The sequence below is a fragment of the Danaus plexippus genome (genome assembly GCF_018135715.1).
Source record: "Danaus plexippus chromosome 22 unlocalized genomic scaffold, MEX_DaPlex mxdp_27, whole genome shotgun sequence".
Taxonomy (NCBI): Eukaryota; Metazoa; Arthropoda; class Insecta; order Lepidoptera; family Nymphalidae; genus Danaus; species Danaus plexippus.
This window is the reverse complement of record NW_026869855.1, coordinates 489147-516771: the sequence shown is the minus strand read 5'-3', so window position 1 is coordinate 516771 and position 27625 is coordinate 489147. Positions and strand designations below refer to the sequence as shown.

At 28.9% G+C, this 27625-nt stretch overlaps 1 protein-coding gene across 1 annotated transcript in view; it reads left to right on the top strand.

The window, feature by feature from the left end:
* Positions 1 to 27625, top strand: part of LOC116773552 (zwei Ig domain protein zig-8-like) — a 97339-nt gene that overhangs the window by 22653 nt on the left and 47061 nt on the right. The window contains exon 2 of the mRNA XM_032666028.2: positions 25440 to 25600. Coding sequence (XP_032521919.2) covers positions 25489 to 25600 — 112 coding nt within the window. The 5' untranslated portion in view covers positions 25440 to 25488. The remainder of the gene's footprint in view (positions 1 to 25439; positions 25601 to 27625) is intronic.

Here is a 27625-nt window from a genome sequence, read left to right as displayed (position 1 = left end):
CTATCTTTTCCTCATTGTAGTCATGGTCATAGAATATTTTGTTCGTTGTATTTAATTTAATTTCGTATTATTAAAATATATTACTACTACCGCTGACTAATATTTGTATTTATTATATAATAATAATAATTTTAATTTAATTTATTTATTATAAAATATATGTTTTATACTATATATGTAAAAAATATGCTAGTATTTTTAACCTAAAGAGCTCATTTTAACAAACAATAATTTATTTCTTTGATCTTTCATTTCAATATTCATAACAATATTTCAACATGGCAGGTCATAGCCGACAATCTCTTACAAAAAAAGGGATATATGCCCGAAATTTTTGTATTCAGAAAGGTATAAAGCAAAAGATGTAGGGAGTTGGATGAATTTTATACTTGATTTTGCACACGGGTTTGCTTTGCAAAGGATAAATAATGAAATTTAATAGTTAAAACTCAATTATATTTTTACAGTAAATATTACGCAAAGTTTATTCTGTGATTACTTCTATTCATATATTGTCATAAAACAAAATACAGATGATTTTTTTTTTGTTTATCCATCTGTTGCACTGCCTGAAATAACTTCACAAATGCTGAACAGGTTTAATCTACAATTCTATAGATGGTAGAGCCCAGCTCTGGTCGAGTAACTACAGCTCGAACATGGGCTGGCTCGACCGGGGAAGAACCACCCTCTCACAGAAAATCGGCGTGAAGTAGTCATGAATGACTGCATTTCGTCAGATGAGTGAGAGAGCCGGTTGCCTTTTCCCTATTCCCACCCTTTCCTTTCCCTTAACAACCAAGGCTAGCAACGCATCAGCAACAGAGATGTAGCGTGTGTCCATGGGCGACGGTGACTACTGCCCATCAAGTAGGCCGTCTGCTCGTTTGTCACCTGTCACATAAAAAAAAAACAATATATAACAGATAGCCTACTAGCGGTGACAACGTTTCCTTTCCCTTCATAGGACGGCGAATAACACCTAGACTTTTCAATGAACAAATACATTGAAGCACTCACATTCATTAATCTATAATAAAAAAAAATATCAGAAAAAATTGCTATTCCAATGAAAATGTATTTTTGACAGACAACATTTATTGCGTCCGTGTCAAACATTTTCACAATTTTCATCATTTTATTCAATTTGATAGTTTCATACGTTTTTACTGTAAATAACACAACAAAACATACGGCAAATAAATCCTCCGGAAGTGCGTGAACTAAAATTGGTTTGAGGTATGGTTCGGTATATAATTACATTACAGTTTCATTTATAATTCTATACTATCTAACACTACTCAGGTAATTATTATTGATGATTTCCGTTGTGTCTTGTTTTAGTCTAACAATTCATCAATCTAATGGAATCATAACTGTAGTACTTTTTATATTTTTAACTTTATCTACCTTTTTTTCTAATGACACGTTTTAATGACACACAAGGTTTTTAGATACAACACGGGCCTTATTATTTTTTAACTACATAATCCCGACTTTTCGGTTCCTTTACAACAAGCGCGATGTCGTTCATACGAGATAAAAGTATGAAAAAAATTAACCTTAGTTTCATTTAAACGAGTACAAGCGAAAATCTTAGACATGACTACCTTTTTTTCCTCTGGTATTGTTATCATTGTAAGATATATGTTACAAATACAATTATACTTTTTATAATTCATTGACGTATTCAGACCTATTTAACGGTACCGCGTTTAAATTGACCAACTCACAGTCACATTTATTTTATTATATCTTAAAATATACAGCCTTAGCTGACGAATGTCCTCTTTTTTTTTGTTTCAAAATAAAACATCAGTTGCATCAACTTCTTACTGATTTTAATTATCAAAAAGTAATTTGATTTCTTCTATTAAATATAAAATTCATGTTGGAGCTTTTTAGTTACATTGCCAACTTTCATGTTATAATACCTATTTTTAATGTAACAATTAAATCTCTTGTCTATTGCGACTTTATATTATTTTTAATTACTACTTCTTTTTTTATGTTTAAAACAACAGCTTCTATGTAAACGTAACTCATTTAAGTTATGACAAACAAACAGATAAATAAAGAAACTTTTGTTCTATATAAAATCGTATTTGAAAAAAGTATAAAAGACATTTAGAATGAAATTCCGACTCTATTCATTGCGAATTCTGAAGATAATGCAGTCAAGAACACTTAACTTCATGTAAAATAGAAGCGATCAGTGACATTGTAGACTTCTTTCCTACTCTATTAAATTATGTGCCTTAAATAAAATATAAAAATTATAGTCGGACAAGATATTTTTTTTTTTGCTAATAAAAATTTTTTTTCATTATATTTGTTTAAACTCGTTAAACTTTTGTAATTTAAAAAGTTATAAAACTTTAAAATAATGTTTCTTATATACAAAAGTAACAAATTTTTTAATTAGTTTTGAACTTTCAAATATTTCTACTTTTTATTTTTAATGAGATTATAGAACTTAACAGCCTTGATCGGATACAATGAAAATATCCGGCTATACCGTTTTATTTTTTAACTTTATATATGAATAGGAAACCTCATGCATTTTTTTTACTACCCAATTGTCATTTATATATTTATAAGTATTATAATATAAATATGTATACAATGTTATATTTAGACTGCAGATAAATATAATATTCCGTTTGTGTTTTAATAAAGGTAGCAATAAAATTATTTGCTGCAGTTCGGGAGTCATTATTTCTGTTATAAGTGCAACGGGATAATTATTTGTTCATGACACAGGTGACCGAGTTTTAGTCGCTCGGAACTGTATGTGTTGTGATTAAATCAGACGTTAGAATATATGGAAGGATGAAAATGAAATAAACAATAGATATAAATTTGTAATTGAGCCCTGATCTCATTTGAGTCAGCTAAAAAAATTGTTTTTTCACTTTAAAATAGCTGTTGCCAGCGGCTTTCCTGCATATTGAACGTCCCTTGCCATACGCGTTATCATCATTAAGAGGTTACATGCTAATTTTTAGAGATCCTTTAATCAGATCCTGACTTAGTGACAGTGAAATGCCTGCAGAACAATACCCTTTTGATCAAAAAAAAAATTTGGAAAATCGCCTTCTTTTGAAGCAATAATTGGGTAACAAACATTAAATGAAATTGAAAGCTTCCTTTTCTTTGAATTCCATTAAAAAGCAGCCCATGTTACTCCTTATGATAATACCCAAGACAGAGAGAAATTCTTGTGAAAATTGGTCCAGCCGTTCCGGATTCCATTTTGGTCAGAACAAACAGACAGTTAGACTAAAATTCAAAATAGCAGTATCGGCGTAGATATCGTTGGTATTTGTGTAATTTCAAGCAGAAAGTTTAATTTTATTTATTATTATAGATTTGTGGTTGGTATCATTATTATTGTGTTAATGTTAGTCATTATTAATATTAGTTTTACCATATTATTTCTTATGTTCATAATCATTTCCTACTTGCGCAATTGTAATTATAACTTTATGAGACATGTTACTTGAAATAAATAAATAAAAAATTATGACTAACACTTTAGGGTTTATTTTACTAATATATTAATAAGAAATTTATACATATATTACATTAATTTTGAATTGAAATTTTAAAACGGTGCGGTTTGAGCCAATTTAATTTCTTTTGGACTATAGAAGATCTCGATCAATCTTCTTGGACGTCCAACATCGCAATGTAATTTCTTTTAATACACACATAATCACTATAATAATAATAAGATTTTCAAGTGAGATTAGGAATCTAAGGATATTTGAAGAATATATGTCTTAGAATGCAAAAATACATGAGAGTAGATGACGAATGCATCTGTCATTCCGCAATGTCAAACGTGGACGAAATTTCGTACCCTCATAACTAAAATTATGCTGGCACAATCCCTTTCTATACCCTTTTCGAAAATGCTAACATTTGCTATTTGGCTTCCCCTAAGATGCTACTTAATAAACAAGATTACCTTCAGAAGTTTGTGTAATTAGGTTTTTTCATAATACAGCAATGTTGGACTAATGTTACATTAAAATTTGGAACGAATAATTCACCAACAAGAGTAGGATTCGAATCTGCGACCTGTATATCGTGAAACTGAAACGAGGTACTCCGGAGGTCATGGGGAATCTTGTGCGAGTCGATAAATGTTCAATTCCATATTTTCTATTTGACTTCTAATTCAAGTATTAGCTCAACCCTCAAAACTTGAGCATTCGATTCATCTTCGCATTGTGCAAGTTTGACCACGTCTTAAATTGTTGACAGCATTTGCAGAAGTTTTCCTCTTCCCCGTTACTTAAATATGCATAGAGTGTATAAGGACTGAAGCATATATACTACCAACTTCATATTTTGTTGAACATTTATTTGCCATCTTACAGTAACTGATTTAATAATTCTTTTGTGACAATTTAATCTCTGGTCATTCCTTCAATTCATATAAATCTTCAAATCTCTTATTAGCAATGAATTCTTGTTATGGTCTTCTGTATCAGAGAATAGATATTAATAAGTACAAATATGTAAAAATAAAGGAAAAAACTAAAATAAATTGACATATTAAAATCTGCTGACGGTTTTTTCAAACCCCAGACACAAAATACAAAAACATAATAAATTGATTTTCATATAATGAATTGTAACGAGAACTTTAGACATGTTGCTTCTTTAAATACTAAAGCTAATATTTAGATTAAATTTCGGTTCAAACTACAAATAACGTTGTAAAGGTTAACATACACAGTAACAATACAAATTATAATAAGCTGTAACTTCCACAACTCTGCTCTCTTCAGTCCGATTCAGAAAAAACATACATAACTATTATCGCCAAAACCGTCACCAAAATTCTAAAAAGAGTGAATATTTCCAAGCATATTTACCTCAAAATGGATTTCAAAAAGCCAATATGCCAAGCTTGATAAGGCTGACAGTAAAGTAATATAGACTACTACTATGCTGACAGAGAGTATTTGAATTAAATAAGGGACTTTTAGATTCGCTGTCAAATGTTTTTCTGTATTTTTATTTACTGATAGTAATTTATTAACAATTATGTATCAGTCGGAGTGAAGTAGTACATATAGTCGTTTTGAGTATAAAATAGCTAATTCAATATTGTTAGCGATTATGAAGATCAAAAATATAAAAAAAAGACGTGTGATGGTTTTGAGATGTGATTATGCCTGCCTGTTCTGGCACTTCAAGTCTTCTTAAATTGATATTCCTCCTTTCTTTCATTCTATATAATCCTGGATAGATTAAGGTTTCATGTTTGGCTGTAACTACATCACATGTGTCTGCTCATTTTCTCATCTGTCCTATAACATAATTCTGATAACATTCCACGGTATCATTTTAAGACGTTGAAAAATTATAAAGCATATGATTGATAGATCTTTTTAAAAGCATCTCAGATACTTGCATTGTCTCACGTTCTTGATGGATCGAACTAAGAAAATACCCGATGCGTTCGTTTAGAAATTTAAAGACACATTTTTATATAAAGTATCTTTATACAAAATATAAATATAATTTATATTTTATGTGCCAATGCGACTGTTAATTTTTTTCCAGTATGATTTTAAATTTGGTATTATTAAGAAACTCGTGTTATTATTTAATATGCTGTATGAAAGTTTTGTTTCAAATTTTATTTCTTAAATACATACATATCGACTGTTTAAAAGGGGTGAATATCTTTTTAAATTTTAAACGAAATTTTGATATTTGGAAGCTTAGACAAATGACTGATAAAATAAAATAATAATGTCTAAATAATTTTATACCTTTCAGCTTATTTTCATCTTATGAAGTAAATGCGAAATGATATCAATCGTCTGTTAATTAGTCCTTCTCTCTAATTTAATTATTCTCATTATTGAATGCGTAATTAATTTTGATTATTATGTATTAACATAATAAATATAAAATACACAAAAGCGGATTTCCATAATAGCTATGAGACTTGAAATTTGATATATAATTAATCCTATATATTAAATAAATTAAAACACTTCTTTCGATTCTGGATTTAATATTATTCATAATACACTTTGTCCCCCAGTCTAGTTTTGTATAATGTTATATTTTGACCGCAAGAACCACTCTTTGTCGGTTCAGGTCTATAATTAATAAGCTCGAGCCTCTGTCCGTGTAGGACATTAATGAAAACCACGAAATAAGTTGAAACAGGCATCATGCCATTTCAACTTTGTCATTTCATAATTTAAACTTTAATAATAATTAAATTTGTTGAATTATTAATTATAGTAATATCCATTACTGTACACAAAAATTATTCTGTATGAAATTATGATTTGCAAATGTCAGAAATAATCAATTATTTACTTACATTAAATATAAGAAGCATATAAGTTTCTATGTCGAGCTACGATTTTGCACGGATAAAGATTCTTCGGACTTCTTTTTTATCGGGTATTTTGTTAACTAACTCTATAATTCTTTCCATCAGAGTTTTGATCTGAAATACTCGTGTTTTCATCATGTTATTTTTTTTTATATTTTTCGCCAGGAATTGTTATAGGAAGCTGTCCAATTGCTACGCTGTATGAAAAATATGCATATGACACTAATATATAACCAACATTCATGCCACACCGTACGAAAGTCCATTCAATTTTGCTGCTGGAATATTTTAAAAATTAATAGGCTTACAACAATATAACTTTCCGTACATCAGCAGCCATTAATTTGGACATAAAATCGACATATAAATCGATAAGGGCTATTTGCATAAAATATAAACGAATTTTAATAAATTATAGCGGAGTAAGCTTAAATAGCCTTTATGGCAATTTTTGAGTCGCTAACAAAATATTATTCTTTAATTAATATAATTGGATTTTGTATCAATATTTTTACTAAATCAGGAGTTTGTCCCAATCAGGAGTTGTTGTTGTGGCAATTTACATATGTATATGGATAAGAGAATATTTTTTTTTGGTATCAAATTCCTTTATAAGAAACGACGCACGAAAGCAACTATCAATAATAAAAGTATAAATTGTGGATATTATTCTATTGAACAAACTTAAGCATTATCAAGGCAATAAAGGGAAACTTAAGAGATGTAGTTTTAAAAGTTTTAACGACCACTTTTACCATTAAAGACGAATGCCGATTAAAATGCCAGTCTTAAATTGCAAAATGCATTTTTTGTTATTGTGGCATAAGGATAAGGATAAAGTTCGAAGAACTCTGAAATGTATTTACTTGGAAATAATCTTTAAAACTATTAACATTGTACGTTATTTTTATATGTACAATTTTCTACCATTTTCCTAGCAAAATTGCTTCGAAAAGCCAATACGCCAGTCAACGAAACATCCTGACAGCAAAGTAATAGCAAGCGCGAGACAGCGTCTTCGTTGATAGAGAGTTTTTGAATAGAATTTAAGACTACTAGAGATTTGTTTTATATAAAATTGAATATTATTTACATTTAAGAAAGCTTTTTAAAAAGTTATATCAATTTCAAAAATGATTCAAAACATTTCAAAATCCCATTCCCTTTATTATTTTGCATAAAAAGGTGTGGTTGATCATAAAAAATGTTAATCATAACTTTTATAGAAGAAGCGAAGGGTAAAGCACTTGACAGTAAACGAGATCTCAATCGTGAAATTCTAATATTTCATAAAATTATTTTAATGTATTTAGAAAGAAAAAGGAAATAAAAGGGTATTATTAGGTATCACACCAACTCAGTTCACTTTATGATGGTTTAGATGTTAACTATAGATGTTTCTCCTATTTAAAGCACGAAAATTATATGTCTTATATCTTATATCTTTTAAAATGTATAATGGTAACCAGGTAATTTTTCCTACCGAAAAATTTTAAGTTTTAATTTTAGTTGATCGTTTCAAACCACACTTTCATTTCGTTTACAATTTACAGCCACATCAAGAGTATCTAAGAGTGTTTTTGGAGACAGTGAAAAATTGCGATGTGTATGATTGATAGGTCCGTTTAAAAACAGATTCAGATGCTTAATTTTCATCTGACGTTCTTGATGGATTGAGCGTGGGGAAAATAATATCTTGATGTGTTTTCATAGCTGAAAAACAATTCTTTTAAGATGTTCATTACATTATAAAAATGAATTTAAAAAATATATATTACATTACTTATTACTGTTAATATATTATTTTACATATTTTTTTCTATCTCTTTTTTTCCTCTATCTCTTTTTTTATTGTCATATCGTTAACTAAATAACGAATACAGTAAAATGATAAATTAACAGATTGAAAAAAATAAATTTTTCGCAATGCACAGTCCACAAATCATTCTAAACAAACCCTCGGCTGACAATTCAATACGAAATTTAAAAAAAATTACAAGATTTTACAATTTCATAGTTCGTACAATGGTATTGTTGAAATTCAAATTATGGTTTAGATTTTTAAGTGCATATAATATATTTTTATTTATGTATAAACAGTAACAATGTCATGTTACTGGTTAGAATTATGGTCATCGAAGGCATTTGAAAGAGATTCTCATAGTTATTATAGCAATAAAATTTTCAAAGTACCTTTCAAAATAAGCAATAAAAAAGCATGTAATTTATATGATAATATCGAATAACTTTCATCACACTGACAACAAGTATTTTTTTTATTAATAAGGCTTTAACATGCGTTTTCACCTAATTAATTCATTCAATGTATCTCTAATGAAAGCCTTCGTTCTGCATTTGCTCACTATAATAGAGACTTCATTATGATTTTAAGATTATAATTTTTTATATTTATTAAAGGACTAAAATCTTTCTGCCTGGTAAATTGATGTTTCATATAAGTATTGGTGATTCTCATTCATCAATTTAGCTCATTTTGAATTATTATAATGTCTCTAGAACTAATATATAATAAAAATATTTTAATACATTTCATAGACACTAATATTATTCTATAAATATGTATTTATTTAAATAAATGGTTAGAAAAGTATCATGGATAATAGAAACCCAGAAATTTTTTTTGAGAATATTGGATCTTAAAATTTTAAGAGAGTTTTTTAGAGCATGTATATAATAAGTAATATTTCACAGTTAGATATTTGTAACTTTTCTTCAGATCTTACTGTTACAATAGTTTAAAGGAATAATTTATTTATACTTGAACTGTAAGCCTTTTTATGTAGTAATATAAATTACTATATAATTCCAATAAAATAACCTTAAGAAATTCAATAAAATTTCTCATAATAAAATGAAAATCATAAATATATTTAAAGTACCTCGCACATTTGTCCTCCAATAACTGAATGTAAAATATCAGGGAATTAACGTGATTTCAGGTATAGAACTCCTTATGTGCCATTCGTTATAACAGTTCTCAGTGGCAACAGCTGACGCACCGAAACCTATTAAACATTCAATTTCTCGTTACATTTTGCCGAAATAATGGAATCGATTCGAACCCAAATGGGTATCCATGCATAGCTTCCGCACCTGCAGTGCTTCGGTATGAGTCGAGTTATTTCTGACGTCCATTTTCTTTGGAGGTATACTCATACTTAACTTTATTACTTATGTGCCAACAATCTTAACTTCTGTAAAGTATACTAAAATAATAAAAAATTACATATAGAATATGTTTTTGTTGTATTTTTTGTTTCTGGTTATTCTTGTCCTTGACTTGGTCTTGCTAATTAACAATTATAATTGCTGTTAAATCATAAAATCTTGAAAATATTTAGTAAATATTGATGAGTTAAATGTGCTAGTAGAATTATGTTGTGGGACAAGTTTCAGTTTCGTTCTGATAAATGAATATATATTTTTTTCAAAGTCTGTTTAATTCTCATTGACTTTTATATTCCCATTGATTTTTATATTTGTAAACGAAATAACTAAGTTAATAGATAACATACAATGGCTATATACATTTTTCTGTATAGGTGGAAAACCCTTTCTCTTAGTGTCGTTCAAATCCCTACTTTGTCTTAAATCTCGGAATACAAAAGAAGACTATGGCTAGTGTAAGCTAGACATATTTCAGTTAGTCAGCTAAATGAAGATTCATCCTTTTATTAGAGGTCGTTTACCCCATCCATTGTACACTCAATGGCTTATTACTCTCAAACTTTAATATTGCATTTTCTAAATTTTATTCAGCATAAAACTTAATCATTTGATTATTGGATGAAGCCTTAACTAATTCTAAACATCAATTAAAAATAAGAAGAAAATCAGAAGAAGGATTTCTTATAAAATTTTATGCAATATATTTTTAAAATCTCTATCTCCTCTCCTGGCTTATCGCAGTTGAGTAAAATATCAAAATTTTTATTCATACTTTTTAATCTGGCAAAGTAAGTTGACAATCTCCCGTTTAGTCAGCTATTTTTTCCACAGAAACGATTTCAAACGACTGCTAGATATTTTAAAATAACAATGAGAACGAGATTTTTGCTTTTGTGATTTTATTCAGTTATTACTTGAAAGTTTAATGGCCGGAAATGTTTTCTGGGAAGTGGAACTTAGAAAAACCAACTCTGAAATAATTGTGGAGGTATTTATTTAAATGTTAAGGTTAGGAATTTTTATGAAAGAAAATAAGTTTCATAAGGAAAAAGTTTCATATTATTCTTGTGCGGGATGTAATGTGTTTCTTGTATGTCTGCTTTTAATAGGGTTCATACATTTCACATACTGGGTGAATTTGTATGTTATCTCTTTTGCGTAATACTTTTCGTGACCTGGCAACCCTTTTCCGAAAGGATTAAGAAGACTCACGTTAGTCCGTTTGTGGAAATCAGTCGACCTGTACAGTCTCAAGAGCTGAGACCTCGTTTTCATATTCCTCATTGTCTTTGCACTTTTAGTATTTTTTTTTCTATATTAGGTTTAATATTTCTTTTTCTATTTTATCCTTTTATTTATATGTTCTATTTCTTAATTAATTGGAGTGTCTATTTGAATGGTGATAATTATATACCAGTAACAGATTAAGATAAGATGCTTATCAGAATGACGTAATGTAGAATTAATTAGAAGATACAAGATAAGCCAAAAGACATATTTTAACTGATTTGTCGACCCATTTTTTATTTTTATTTTTATAGTTTTTTAAATATCTCATAATATAATCCAAACACAATAAGTTATTTACTTGTTAAACATATTCCAACAATAAAATGCACCCAGATTAAAACCAAAAAGAGTTTAGGAAAGATAAATTGTCCCCGACTTAAGTATTAATCCTCACTTAAGCGGAAAACTCAAGGTTTCGGAACCTTCTCTGTAACCCGGGGAGTAATTAATTCCGCAAATTATTACACCTGTGTTCCAGAAATTTTTGCCTTTTATGTTATGTTGGCAATTTTTGTGGTGAGGCCTTGTATGCTCTTAGTCTAAAAGTATGTTCAGTATCTTTTAGATATTATGTAAACTGTGTATGTGTGAAACTTTTTATGAATATAAAGTATATATGTTGTACTTGTCGTAATCATAAAAATAAAAAAAAATTACACTTGATAACAAATTGATCGGTCATATTAGTGTACAAAAGTTATCAAACTTCAGACATGAATTAAATGCATAATGCCTGAATACTTTTAGGATAACTTTGTATTAAAAAATATTATTTTGTCGACCAGAGCTTATGATTACAAACAGACAGACATGATTTATCAATATTTCAATGTATATTTTCAGTTTAGCAATTATTTTAAAGTCTTCTATAAGCTGTGTTTAATAATGTACATATTTAGATTGCGATCTTGAAACAATGCGTAGAAGTACGATATTTTCATTTATAACACAATGATATTTCATATTAATACTACTAAAGAAAGTTTTTATAAAAAGCCTACAATAAAAAGATACATATGATTTAGGCATTCAAAAACTATTCTTATATATTCTCAAAACGTTCACCTATAGATTATTAGGCCGTAAATAAATTGTATATGAACCTCAAAATTTTGGATTGTATCCAAATATGAATAAATAAAACATGGTGTTGATGCCATAATAGTCCGTGTTGAGATGGTATTTTGGTCTTGGATCCTTTGTTGTGTTCATGAAGACAAGTGAGCTACTTATTCTTCGTGTTACATTACATCAAAATAAATTTGATGTTTCCCGAGTCTTCAAATCGTGATTTGTGTTGCTTTTGGATTTGATTAAATGAGAGCTAAACAAATCTTCACTAAAGCCTTATAAAGCGTATTTATATTAATATAAATTGAAACCTGACTGTATTTGTTAATGTTACTTTGATGTTTAGAAATATTTTTATTGCGTTTTTATTAGATCTCGTTAATAAATAACTTCGAATTGCTAAGAATTCTTCAGAACCGAATAATTTCATTAAATTTATTAAAAAACAACAAAAGAATTGAAAAGGTAGCTTGGCTATAACTAAAAATATTTTTAAATAGCATTCTAGGTCACAACAAATTTGTTTTAGAAATAAATTGACTTAAAGTATATAAGAATATTGTACGAAAATTTTGTTTCTTCATAAGAATAACATGGAAAAGTTTTAATGGTTTCTAAAGTTAAACTAATTAATAATAAAACCTATTTCTGTACTTTCTCGTACCTCCGAAATTGGTTTTGTGAACTTTTCTACTAGAGTTTACAATATAACGAATGACTTAAGCACTAGTATTGAATTATGACAGTAAAAATTAACTTTCACTTGTTTATTTTACACAACAATGGAGATCCTTGGCCCAAATAAATAAGTTTGTTTATTAGTCTTTTTTGTGCTCGGATTTTATTTCCATTGTTATTTGTATTTCTTATTTTCATGCTCTCTATTTCTACTTCAGAGAAGTCGTGTCTAATATTTTACTGTTACATGAGTTTATTCCCTTACATTAATAAACTAAATTAATTGCAATAAATCCGATTTCTTTCATTTGATTCGATGGATCTTGGCTTGGATTGTTAGGTATGAAGATTATGATTGATAGTCGATCTCCTGTCGTTGCATGCACCATGAGAAATAATGCAAGAATTTGTTTAATTTAGAAATATCGTTAGGATTCCATCATTACATCGCTCTCTTTACTGTAATATAGGAAGGCATTCTTAACTACGTGAGTTGATGTCATTACAGGACTGTAATCAATCATTAATTATAACTTATTATAGTATGTTTGTAAGTGTTGTTGTATAAATAATTCAATTTGAATAACATTCCTAAAATAGCTATCAACAATAATAATTCCAACAAACAATACTTATCATATTTTAAAATTTTTGAGTAGCATGTTTCATTCAAACATTTGCTCATTTCAATGATACTTGGATAGTATTATAAAAATAAACACATTGGAAATGACATAAGCATACAATATTATGAAAATTGTGTTATTTCAAGAGCAGTAAAATATATGAAATTTAATCATTATTTTAAATAAATTTAGGAGTTTCTCGAATAATTGTTAAAACTATTTTAATATATATTTTTCATAAATAAAATTAATAACTAGTCTAGTTACATTATATATTTGCAATAAAAAGAAGACAATTGATAACATGTAAAATTTTACCAGTCGATTAAAATTTTTTACTTTCCTCAATTTCTATTAAATGTGGGGACACTCTAGGATCAATTTTTTTTAAGAAGTTTTTGTCAATTCAGCTATTTGTTGCTTCGAAATTATAAACATTAGAAGGGAAATTGGAAGAAAACGAAATTACTCTGTTCGTTACGGCTTGAGAATCGTATTTCCTGAGCTTTGTGACATTTGATACAATTTTGGTGTTTAAATTAAAATTTAAATAGCATTTCATGATATGACTTCTGAATGTTCTTCTGTGCTTTCAGAATTTCCTCTTTATAACTTAGTCTTTTTTTTATTTCGTTCCAAATACTTGTTGGTTTTGATAACTAACCTTTTTTATAGGAAATAATAATTTTTTTTACTACACTTTTTTTATTAGTTTACCATGATCATGGGCTAACGAGATGAAAGGATGATTGCTGTAAAGGAACCGAAATGTCGGAAACATGTAGATATAAAATAATCAAAAACTTCAAGTTACCATAAAAAAAATAGTTTTACTTAAATGTGTACACGTGAAAATCTTAGATATCATAAGGTATATATTTTGGCCATTTGTTACAACAAATTCTTAGATACAGAGATTATTCATACTTAAACATAAAACTAGGGCACAAATTTTTGAAATCTCACCATTTAATTGTACCTTTCTGAGCAGTACCAGTACATAATTTTGAGTTTTCATCCAACTCTTTCAATATTATTTTGATGGTTATAAAATAAAACTTCTGAAGTCCGTCCGACATTCATTGTTCCCTCCATCACTAAAGTTTCGTTGTATTGATTTCATATCAAAACAGTTCCAGTGAAATATTACTTTGGTAAAATTATATTGGATATAATGTTGAAAAATATTAAAAAAGTACATTATAATTATTTTCATTCCATACAAATTTTTTACATATTATGTACAAACTAATATCTCGAATGAATCGAGTATTGTTTCAATAATTAAACATATTAAATTATAAAATATAAATTAATTTGTCTTCTTTTCATGGATTTTATTGCTGCTGTTGTAAATAAAAAAAGTCCTAGCAGTTTCAGCAAAATAATTAATGTTTTGTAAGTACGTTTAGAACGCTTTTATTAATATGTTTAATGGTTACAAGGTTTCCAATTTTACTTCAATTCAAATGAAAATATTTGCAGGTTAAGTAATAAATTAAAGAAAGTCCTTTGTCTTTTGAATAATTTGTTCTGGATGATGTGTACCTATTAATTTTCACAACGATCTAGTTTTTGATGCTTGAAGGCATAACAAATAAGCAAACAAGACCACTTCTGTCGTTTAAAATATTATTAGAATAAACTCAACTATGTTTTTAAAAATTTGTACATTTCAACGATCCATTGTCATTCCATCAATATGTCGTATACTCAGTGACGTTGCGAACGAGATATCCTATGAATAAAAAATGCATAGTAAACAGCGTTCAAAAGGCTCGTTTCAGTGTGTCCATCAGAGAAAAAAATTATCGGCGATCCTTCGTTCATGAATAAATACACCAGCCAAAAATTATCGCTCCCCATATATCCAAGGACGCTCGGTTTTTGGAGGTAAATACTAAACGAAGTAATGACGTGGTTGATGGCTATGGTATTCTTGGTATGTTGTTATTAGAGAACTTGTTTTGTGTGGAGTTTTACATTTGAGGGTTGAATCTAATATTGATTTTCACAATTTAAATATGTATTATCAATGGCTTGTAAATTGAAAATGTTTTACAAATGTGGTTATATGACAATAAGCTATTTTATATAGGATTATTGTTTCAGCCAGATGTCTAATGTTGTATTATACACATATTATCGTCTTTAATTCTTTTAAAATTTATAACTCATTCACAAGCTTAAAATTTTATAATAATACTAATATATATTGACTAAAATATTACAACATTTCGATAACATTGGATGATGAGTAGCAATTTGTACCAATACTAATTGTTTAGAGAATGATCAGAATCTCCGAGAACAGGTTAAATCACAAACGCCCAGGTTTCCACTGACTGTCTCACAAACGCGTTACTTAAGAGACAGTTATTCAAATAAGACGGAATGGTTGAAGCATTGCGTTGAATATGCATACTCCTTACGTGCGCGCCGTCAGGATACGTTATGTTAGTGATTTAAACATTTTTGTAATAGATTTTTACTTACAAGTTTATGTATATCTAACATTATGTTCACTTTTGTTTGCAAGCAGTTTTAATCGTGTTATTCATAGTTTGTTTTTATAGTTTACATTAAATTTATTTACGTATTATTCTAAGTATTGCGTATTAACACTTTAGACAGCAGAATTGGGAAGCAGACGGCATAATCTAGGTTTTTTTGATTTCCATATATATTCTTGTTTAAGTGGTCTCCGTCTGTATTACCTGTGTAAGAATTTATTAAGTGACTAAACAGTTCTGTTACCATAAAATTTTTCGTATTTATTAGCAGTTCTTGATAAATAAAGAAATAAACAAATAAAGTATGCCCCACAATTAATCTATTAAAACTTTTTTGACAAAAAGTTATGGAGGGAACAAATAACATGCATCATTTTATTGCAAATGTTAATTTGTATTGGACTATTTTTTTAATGTTAATGTTTTATTGCGCTGTTGTTTTGATTGCATTTCTGTATATTTTAGTTACACAATATTTTTTATAGTTTATTTAACGGGCCAGATCAAAAACGCAAAAAATATAAATTTTGTGGTAAAGCCCATCTGTAGAAAGTGGCTGCAGATCATAATTTGTTTGGTTTTATCGAACTAGCAAACACGACTCTCAGAATAAACTATCAATAAGTAAAAAAGATTTGTTTTCTTCGGCAAAACGAGAGAATAAATCTCCTTTCTTCTCCAACCCTATAATCTTCAATATCATTATAATCCGTCTGACAATAACGCATTTAGCAGAACACTTTCATCTATTATAATATATACCGTGTCGTTATTATCTTCTTATACATAAAAAATGAAAATAAATTATTTTAGCAACCTATTTGTTTTTTACAAGTATTTTCTAAAGTGCTATGAAAACCTCGTTTAAATGTATCTATAGTAGCCCATCTCGTAAAACGGCGAACGAAACACAAAGTGTTGAAAATGCTGAAAGTAACACAATTCAATTTGGTAGCACTATCGTATCGTACGTAAAGTAGAAAATTTATGAAAACATACATTCTGCTAAAGTGTTCTGTTTACTTGGATTTAATTCTTATTCCAATAGAAATACAGGTTACTTTGCATTGTACATTTACTTCACCATATATGCTTCATACTCTCAGCATAAAAGGTAACGTTAAATAAATAAATGATTAATTTTGTTTATGAAAAGCAATTTAAACTTAGCACATAGCAAGATCTCAATAACACTAACCGAAATGGGAGCAAGTGGAATAATAATTACCTGTTTAAAACTGCTTCCATTTATTTGAAGTTTAAAAATAGATAAAAATAATGATCTCGAAATTAATTTCAAACTATATGGCACTTAAAGAAATTAAATTGAAACATCGTATTAAATGAAAATATTCTCGTTTATAATAAGATTTTTCCTCCTATTATAAAATGTGGTCATAAAAAAGAAATATATTTAAATAAATATAATATAATACTTCTGACCTCAACAACGATAAACTAATCTTAAGGGGAGACACTTAATCCCTCTTAATAGGAATACATAATTGTCCTAAACAGTGCCTACAAATTATTCAACTATATCTGAATAAAATTTTTAAATAAATTCATTGCCATATATTATATTTTTTTCTTGCGTTTTTTTGATGAGCTTAAATGTTTTTTTTTTTGACATTTATATCTGAGGAGTAACAAAAATATTATTTACATCGAAAATATTTAGTAACAGTTATGTTTATGATAAAACATTTTGTCTTCACTTTCAAGTTTATATAATAATAGATACTTCACTGTAACACCAAGTTTTAGTTTCAAATTTATTTTCTTAATCTGCATTTTCAATAGTGGACAATGGTTCATAGTTGGACTTGTTGAAAACTATCGTTCACAGCTATTTAACATAAGTAGGTCAGGCTTTAAAAGCGAACGAATATCAAATTCAAAAGAAACTTGCAAACAATAAAAATAAAGTACCACAGTATAAGCAGGATCAGAATAAATGTTACTTTCATGCATAAACCGTCGGTAATATTTTTATAGACTGTGCAAATACGATGGAAAAAACAAGATGCTATGATTTTCGAAATAAGATTTCTTTTAACCTCAGAGGATATATTGAAATGTTGGAATGAATATGTTTATATATATTTTTTTTCATCCCATCCAAAGTAATTAAAAAACAATGAAAGAAAATATGACTATTAAAAGTTCTGTAATTGAAAACATCATTTTCTGATTGTTTTCGCTCTATGTACTTATAACTCGGTCACAATCAGAATGTAATGAAAATTAAATGGAACATATAATATAGCTTAGTACATAAGAAAAATAACCTCAATTTAATATAATCGGCTAGACTGAAACGGCACTTCAAATAAAATCTATTTGCGATTATTTTAAATAAATGGTTAGTTACTATGAAGATTTTAAATATATAAAGCGAATTAAATGATACTTAAATAGAAATGAAACAAAATTAGAATTATACGTTTAATATATCATTTAAACGAGACGTTTCGCATTTCGCGGTTACCTTCGTTGAAAACGTTACGTTAAAATGAAACCTGAAGCGTTCCTGGTTTAAATCCTTATGCGACTAGCTTCATTTAAATGCATAACGTTTCTAAAACTCAAATATAATTTAAAACATGTTACTCACAAATTGCTGGCGTTGTGAAGAATAACAAAACGTACGGAGTAATATGAAATAATCGCTAATATATGTCAAGGACGGACGAAATGAAAAGTAAAATAAGTTTTTGTATGTTTTAATAAACGCTTTATATTAAATTTCGACAAGGAAACACGTTCTCTTTAGTAACAATAACACAAATTTAGATTTTTGTTTTTAATAATTAAGAAATTGAATACGCAATGCGCTTTCTGGAAAGTTATTGTTTATTTTATAGTGTTGAGTAGATTTTAATTAAAGTGATAGGATCTTAAAAATTATTCAATTGAAGTTTAAAGTCACCGCAGGCGGTAATTTTTAATGAAAATGTAAGAGACATTAAGTTAATTATGTAGAAGTTTTCAACCTATGATGATGATTTTTTTGCATCTTAATGTTAAGCTTGGTATTTAATGCTGAGCTATTTTAAACGTAGTGCTTCTATGATAATTGAAAATCTAATCAAACGCATGTAATTAAGAAAAAACACAGCACGAGTGCTAGTATTGAAAAGCCAAAAAATAATTGTTCAATCAACCAAAACAGTTTCAATATCCCGAATCATTAATAGTCATCAATCTTAATAAAGATACTTGAAAGTAAAGGAACATTAGAAATACTGCGCTCAAAATTATAAACTGTACGTAAGTCCTTTAGCAATACTGTGTATAATGAAAGGTTATTTGACCAACTGTTAAAATATCACCTATATATTAACAGCAATAAGAGCTTAACGAAAAGGTATCCAACTAGCGGGTTGCTGAATTTATGTTTTCATATATCGTTCATTTTATGTTATAGGACTGTGTGGTTGCGGACGAAATTGTATTACTCGGAGGGTCTGGTAGTGCATGGAATTATAGGGTTAACTCGAACCAATATGACGATAATTAATTGCTGTTAACCTACTTTGGAGAATAAGTATTCTGTGTTGGTTGTTCTCATAAATTACAATATTCAATATAAATATACCTTTTAATTAATATTGTTAGTAATAATGTATTAAAATTAAAAGTTGATTGTTGTGGAGCGCTGATTTCAGGAATATAATTAAAATATAATTAAGATATTTTATTAAATGAATCCTTTAACAATACTTAGAACAAACAAAGTATGTAAAAAATATCAAATTTCATTGAGAACAGGGCGTATTAAATATAAATCTTAATATTGTGTTATTTATAATATTACAATTACATTTAACATTTTGCAGAATCAATAACAGAGAAAATTTTTCTTAAAACATTGTAATTATAGGTATTTATAATCGTTACATATTTTCGAAGCAGCTCTTATAACATTTTGTTTCTCCCAGAACAAATAACTAGACAATAGTAATTTATAATAAAATTAGACGTGAAATGCGACTGAAGCAAGAATAATTTATATATATATATATATATATATATATTATAAGGTTTATTTTGTCTTAATTATTTTCTTTTTCTAGTACTTTTCTTATTTTTTATAAGCTACACATACTTTGGTTATAAAACTATGAAGTTAAAACTTTTGTTGTTTTCTTTAGTATCTTTTTACTATCGAAGTATGTTTAAATTAATTTAAGTCACAAAAGTCTTTTAGCTGTAGAGGGTGACACTAAGTTGTTTGAAATTCCACTTTATTGGTATGTTATGATATCTAAGATTTTTACGTGTACTCATTTAAATGTAACTAAGGTTTTCGGATGCTACGCGTTTCTCATTATCTTTTTTGACTGCCTACATAATCCCGGCGTTTAGTTTCCTTTACAGCAACCATGGTCACGAATAGACGAGATGGTTAGAGAAATCAGCATTATGTAGTTGAAAAAAAAATATATAAATAACGGGCAGTATCCAAAGAGCATGATTTCATTTTTATTGGGACATGTTAATTGAAGTTATATTATTTCATTGTTTAAGCAGTCTTAACACGAAACTTACGCTAATAAACTTTATTAATACAGATATATTTTAGGTGGTGAATAAAACAATGTAAAATTATATCTGATCTAACAAAGAGTCGAATATATTAAAAAAGTTTTTAAAGTCCGAAATTCATTAACCGCTGAAAATGAAATATCCTTTGTTTGAAACATTTTATTATTGACCTTCGTTTCCTGGCAGAACAATAGTCTGCGAGTCTTTTATAGCATTGAGCTCCGATTACAAATATGTACTTCAGCGGATATGAAAAGCGACAGCGTTTATAGTTGTGTTATAATAAATATTTTATGAAAATTTTTTTTGTTTATGCTTTGACCTGAATCATTCTCAAAGACAATATTTATAGCATTTTATTTTTTAATAATAATTCATTTTATCATTTCACATTATATATGTTTTTCTAATTAATTTCCTATTATATGAAACAAGGTTTTAAGGAAGTAATAAATGCGGCCTATAAAGACCATTCCGTGTGAACCACCCAACTATAACTAAATCCAACTAGATTAATAAGAACATAGCTTAATGCCGGGATAATAGGCAGATTAAAAGTAAATAGTATTATCGCGTGTTTTCGCATTATGAACGGACCTCTAACAACTTCTAACGAAACTCCCCTTTTCATATAAAATATGTATGACAATATATTTTCCTCAGTCTATAGCTATCAACTTAACTTGATTTATATTTCCTCTATATATTTAAGAAAAAATATTTTATTTTTCAGTAATATCTTCTGTCATTTCTAAGAAAGATTTAGGAATCTAAGATTTGTTGATTGCTGCTCTTGATGTTCAGAATTCAAAAAATAATAATAATCTTTTAATGCATGTATGACAAAATACATTACTTGTACTCTGCTGCGATAATTAATTAATAATCACAATTAATAAAAGTCGTATTTCCGTTACTGCCAGTTATTCATCCGCAAACTCAATGAATCAACTTGTGAAACAGAGCATATTCCACCCAAATCCATTCAATAATTTTTAAGTTATTAGCAAATGCATTTCAAATTACTTAAAAAACGGTCAGTGTCCCTGACCTACGACAACTCGCACTTCGCTCGCATTACTCACCGTGCGCCGCGCGCTCGCACACCGCGTTCGTCCACAATGCAACATCGTATCGCGGCAGCGCTTTAAGCGCTTTGACTTGCAACGGACTCATTGGACGGACATCGAGAAAAAACAATTAATTTTTAAGCTATTTTTTTTTTCCAAAATGCTGCGTTCACCTACAAACATGGTATGTGAAAAATGTAACCTTAATATCAAAGATAGTGAAATGAATTTGCAATACCTGTTCATTCATATATGATTTGAAGTGTGCTAATATCACAAAGAAAAAATATGACATAAAGACAAAAAAAACAAAAAAGGAAATGTTCTTCATGCCTAATTACCGCAACGTCTAATACGGAAACAACTTCCCTTGCTTCACTTAAATCTACGATCTGCGAATTAGTTACAGCACATCTGTTAAACCTAAATGGGAAAATCATTTGTTTTGATGATCACTATCTTTCAATAATACCCTTCCAGAAGAAATGAAGAATAAGCTTGAAGAAAAGGTTGTATCAATAGACAAGTTAGAAAAAGAAAACATAGTATTACAGTCTACTGTCAAAGAATTCTCTATAAGGCCTTATTCCGTGTGACAACACATGCGTGAATGTAACGTAGAAATTAAGGATATTCCAGGGAACAGAAACGAAAACCTGCTAAACATCATGCAGCAACTCAGCATAAGTCGTAGAGTATACAATAAGCAGCTCTGACATACAACATGTCACAAGAGTGGCGAAACTCTACAAAGATAGCAACCAACCAAAAAGTTTACTAAAAATTTGCAGTCATTCGGTACGTGACATCCTTCTTGGTGCTCTAAGCAAATTTAACAAAATCTAAAAGATGACAAGCCATCTTACAGACATCTCGGCATAGGTAAAATGCGAGAACCTCTTATTATCTCTCTATCCTCTCCATAGTTTTTAAGAGTCTTCTCTGTCCTATAATCACTAAACACACTATGAAATTAGAGTTGAATAACATGGATGGCGTCCAAAATAATAAATCTGTTATAACAAATTTAGTTTCTTATATAACACCTGTAATAGAAGGAATGGATAAAAACTTACAAATAGATTCTGTCTACACTGATTTTGCCGTCTCAGGTATGCCTCAAGGCTCACATTTGGGGCCAGTATTGGTTTTCATTTTTTATCAACCACGTCGGTCAACAGATTTGTCATTACAGATACTTCCTTTTTGGTGACAACATAAATATTTCGCGAAAAATTGAAACAAATGCAGACGTTGAATTGATGCAAGCCGATTTAGAGCGTATGCATGAATGGTGTTGCAGAAACAGGACGTTACTTAATACCTCGAAGTGTCAGGATATACGGTTTACGAGGAAAAAAAAGGTCTTGGAGTGGAGTTATTGCCTCAGTGATAAAACTAAGATTCTCGATTTTAAACTAAGTTTCATCCTTCATTATGACACGATGATCAACAAGGCCACTAAATTGTTGAGGTTCATAAAAGGCAACACCAAAGAATTTAAACGAACAACCTCTAAAATAAATTCATTTAATGCGTTAGTTAGGAGCGTACTTAAATTCGGTAGCGTTGTATGGAATCCAAATTATGCAGTACATTCGAATCCTATAGAAAATGTTCAGAAGTGTTTCACCAGGCATCTTGCCTACCTATCTGTACTACCTGCACAATCGCAGACCTCTGGAGGATTTAATGTTCCTAAAGATGGGTTCTTCTTATTGTCAGGATTCGAATTAAGGTCCCCAAAATTAATGATCGAAGTAGATATGCATCGTTTTTTAATATTCCTAGGTTTAGAACTAACCTAGGAATCCCCAGTCGTGAGATTAATGGAAGTATACAATAGTTGGTGGAAAAAACTGGGCTTAGATATCTTTAATGATAATCCTCGACGCTTTAGGTGTCTAACAATATTATAATCTCTTATTTAGTTACTTTGCATGCAAGTTTAAGTTTATTTATATACTTTTAATTTTTTGTACTCCTCTATTTTTGAACTTGTTTTGTTTAATTGTTTTTCTGTTATGTTTTTCATTTTGATTATTAAATTATTATAATGTTTGTAACACGTGTTATATAAACATCTGTAACAAATATAAACACCAGGATTAGGCAATACTGTTATTCTATTATGATAAATGTTTGTGCTTATATTGTTGACGAGCTTTTAAATAAATAAATAAATATTATATAATAAATGTATGTATAGTATATGAACAAATATACATATGTAATGTATGTGTGTGTGTGCGTAATGTATTATGTCAATGGAGCAGACAAAACAATAATATACTGATATATATGTAGCTAAATAATTTAATCTCTTCCAGGTTGTAAAACAATGAAGGTGTTAAATCCATTCAAGTCTTAAATAATCCTAAAGCATCTTTCCAAATTTCTTATGGTATTTCAAAATAAATTTGGAAATAATATACTATCATAGGAATTCCTTTTCATAAAAAACGTTACCCCGAAATAACGAACCTTGAAAAGAGCATTCCATCAAAAAAAAAGTATCTTAAAAAAAGATTTTCCGCCTCAAAAGAACGGAGATGTAAAAACACGACACGGCTGATTTTATCACAGTTTTTGCAACTTCTCAATTAGTGAGTTTGGAACTTTAAACTTGGAGCTATTAAAAACCGTCTTCAAGTTGCCAGCGTGCAAGTTTTAATGTCTTCAGGGGAATCCCTTTTGTTGCGGTCGCGAAAACTCTACTATACATATTTTATTTTGCGTTTTAAACTTTTTATGGTAAAGTAAAATAGCTTAATGATGACGGGCATTATAAAGAAAGTAGTTTTTAATTCAAAATAATATATTTTTTATGTAAGTGAAGTGTTTTACGTTATGTTATTTATTTTTGAATCGTGTTAAACTTTGATGGAGTGTATGAGTCCCGTACCGAGTGTTAAACCTACTACAGAAAATTTTCATATAAATCAACTTCCAGAAATATTAATAGCCGGAAACAATTTTCGATTCCGATATCTTTTTATCATTTTTTTTCTACTCAGATTTTTTTTTACATCTTCTTTAGAAGTAACTATGATGATAGAGAAAAAGTAGTCAATTAAAAAAACTGATTAAAAAATAATTATAAGCAATATAAATTTTATATAGCCACGATTTAAAATTAAATCGTTTTTAAATGACCCTGATATAGTTGTGGTCGTTAGATGACCAAAAACTAAAACAAATACTTACTCTTACTTTAATTTTTTAATGTGATTAGTGTTTAGTATTTTACCTCAATATAATTCATCTAATACTTATTATATTTTATATATAATATTATATTACAAAAACATGCGAATCGTGACTGAAATGTTTAGATCGTAATGAACGATGTGGTATTAAATAAATGAGCTCATTACAAGCCTAAAACGCTAACGAGAAAGACAAATTATTCACGCTAGCCATCGCCAGCTTGAGACATTTGTTTTCTTATAACAAAGAAAACTAAGTCAAACACTTTTACAAAATACGAAACAGATTGAAACATAAATATAAACTGAACGTTCCAAAACGATTTAGTCTTAACTACATTTTATACATTTAATTTCCTCTACCAGCATTCGATTTATCGAGAGCACTCCTAAATGTATATAAAATTTGAAAATGTTATCTGATATTGAGCCTTACTTATAGAATATATACTCTAGCAATTAAAATTGATAAAGCGCTTAAGTGCTTAAGCGCTCAGATCCAATCTTTCCCGTAAGCCATTAATAGATTAAAAATATTCTTTAAAGCAATTTAGATTTTTTAAAAACACCAGACATTCAACAAAAACAACTTGCACCTTGAGCTTTTTTTATTAGAAGATTTTCTTTGAACATTTGACGTGAAATATGTTAACATAAGATATTTTTTCTTAATCGGTCAATATATAATTATTGTTTTAAGCGGAAATGGTGTTATAGTGACATAATATATATTTTTGGAAATCAATAAAATCGCATTTCATTGAGATCAATTTTCAAGTGACATTAAGTGAATGGTTTAAATTTCTTTCACAATACTACAGTTATAATTAAGAGAGAGGTTTTATTTGAAATTTTTTGTCTTTCAGATAATGCATCAATGCCATCCAACTGTGGACTTAAGACAATGTACTTAGCATGGCGTTAAGAGGACAGGCAGAGATGCAAGCTCGACTGTTGGGCTATCGTCTCAAGATCGGACTCCTCATCATCATCATTATGATTCTTGGATACTTCAATGAAAGCCACGGTAAGTAAAAATAGATTTTATTATAATAGTTTAAGACTCTCGTTTTAGACTTTTCTATAGTCCGAGAGGTATTTTAAGAAATAAAAAGAGTCATGAACAGTTCTCTCTTTGACGTGTGTTAAAAATCTTATTATTATATGAATAAAATATTCATCAATTATAATAAGAAACAAATACATGACAATTATTATATAATGTTAGCCCACGTGGGCGTTACTGCAAAATTTTAGGCGCTAATGCAACAGACAATTTATTCTGAATATTTGCTTAGACGACAGATAGGAAACAAAATTGAATAATGATATTATTGTTTCTATTAATTGAGATTATTTTGTTTTTATTAAAATGTGAGTTAAAAGATTGCTTACTGAATTTCAAATGTCTTTATTCGTCACTAGCTTTAATTATAATTATGCCACAGAAAGTAATAACCATCAATTTATTATATAAATAACGATTAAATAATGCGAGATTATTATTTATTTATTTATATATGTACCAAGAGTAGAAATAGTTACAAAATTAATTACAAAAGAAAAGTGATGCAAAAAGGATAACTTATCTCTTAAAAGAGATCTCTACCAGAAACCCTATTATTTCACCTGTTACTAGGTTTAAATGAAGCCGTAGAAGGTAAACGCCATATCTCAGTAATAATCCCACTTTGTTGTCTGAAACCAAAGAGGTGATGGAGAAATTTAGTTGATAAACTTCTTTTTACCCTTTCTTAAGAGTATCTTAAAAAAACCTTGAAGCAGGCTACTTCACACTTTTGTTCAAGAAGATTGGTTTTTACCAAATTATGATCATCAATAATCCATTTTGCATATGTCTCCGTGAAATTCAAAGCGCCGAGGCAACATTTGGCAGCACCTGCCCTAAGGTGACCTCAACCTTAAAGTTGTTTTGTAGAGACAAAAAAGCTTTCCCAGCGTGAATTACTGCCTTACCTTTGCAAGTTACTTAGACCAAGTCTTTTACACTAAGTTTTTATTCCAAATGGACTCCTTTTGGCGATAAAAAATCAGGCTTGTATTTTGATGGCTTTAAATTTCTCAAGATTGGAATCGGAATTTTGAAAGACTGGTGAAGTGTGAAATTAAAGTGCGTTACCATAGTTTCTTATACAATAAAAATCTTGGAATGTCGCACTCGCCCAAAATCTCAAATTAATTGGTCTAATCCATTTTTCATACAGCTTCTTACAACTTTCCTTGCTTCTTCTTCATACAACAAACTAGAACCTGACCAATTGTTCGGTGACATTATTAAGTCTAGTTGGTATTATGCCGGCAGACCTCCCACATCATCATTGCTTTTTCTGCTATCATATCATAACTTTTCTTAGACTAGAGAAACAAATATATCAACCCCGTTCTGGTACCTATTTTGACGTCTGAGAATAACTCGGACTACTCTTCATGATACGATGAAAAAACAGCATCATCATACTGCTGTTATACCATGGTGTTTTACCGGGTTTTTTAATTCAAAAAGTAGTAAGCAATATCATATATAACTATTTTCTTGTATTATCTAGTAATTTCAGGGAGAATTCAAGAAAATCAGATATGCACAAGTAACATTGATATTGTAAAGTGTTTGTTTATGGAAGTTGAAATTCAATACGATAAAGCCGTTTATGAAACTAAGCCATACACAGTACGAGATAATAATACTAACAATTTACTGATACGTCTAAAGTGAGACAGCAATCAAGGAGCTTGCAATTAATATCACATACAATATAACATTGAGGCAATAATCCGCAAAACTATGTTGTAGATGTCCACGGACGACGGTACTACATCCATCAGGCCGTCTGCTCGGTTGCTCCCTTTAGCATAAAAAAAATTGGTGATAGTTGAATTACACTATCGTTAATGTATGAAATATAATTCTCATAAAACTATTTCTTCCGATGAATTCTTCTAGTTTTATATTAAAAAAATTTAAACATCATGCATCGCTGTACAAAATTACCTGTCGGTTATACTCGTATGTCTAAACAATTATATGATTCCA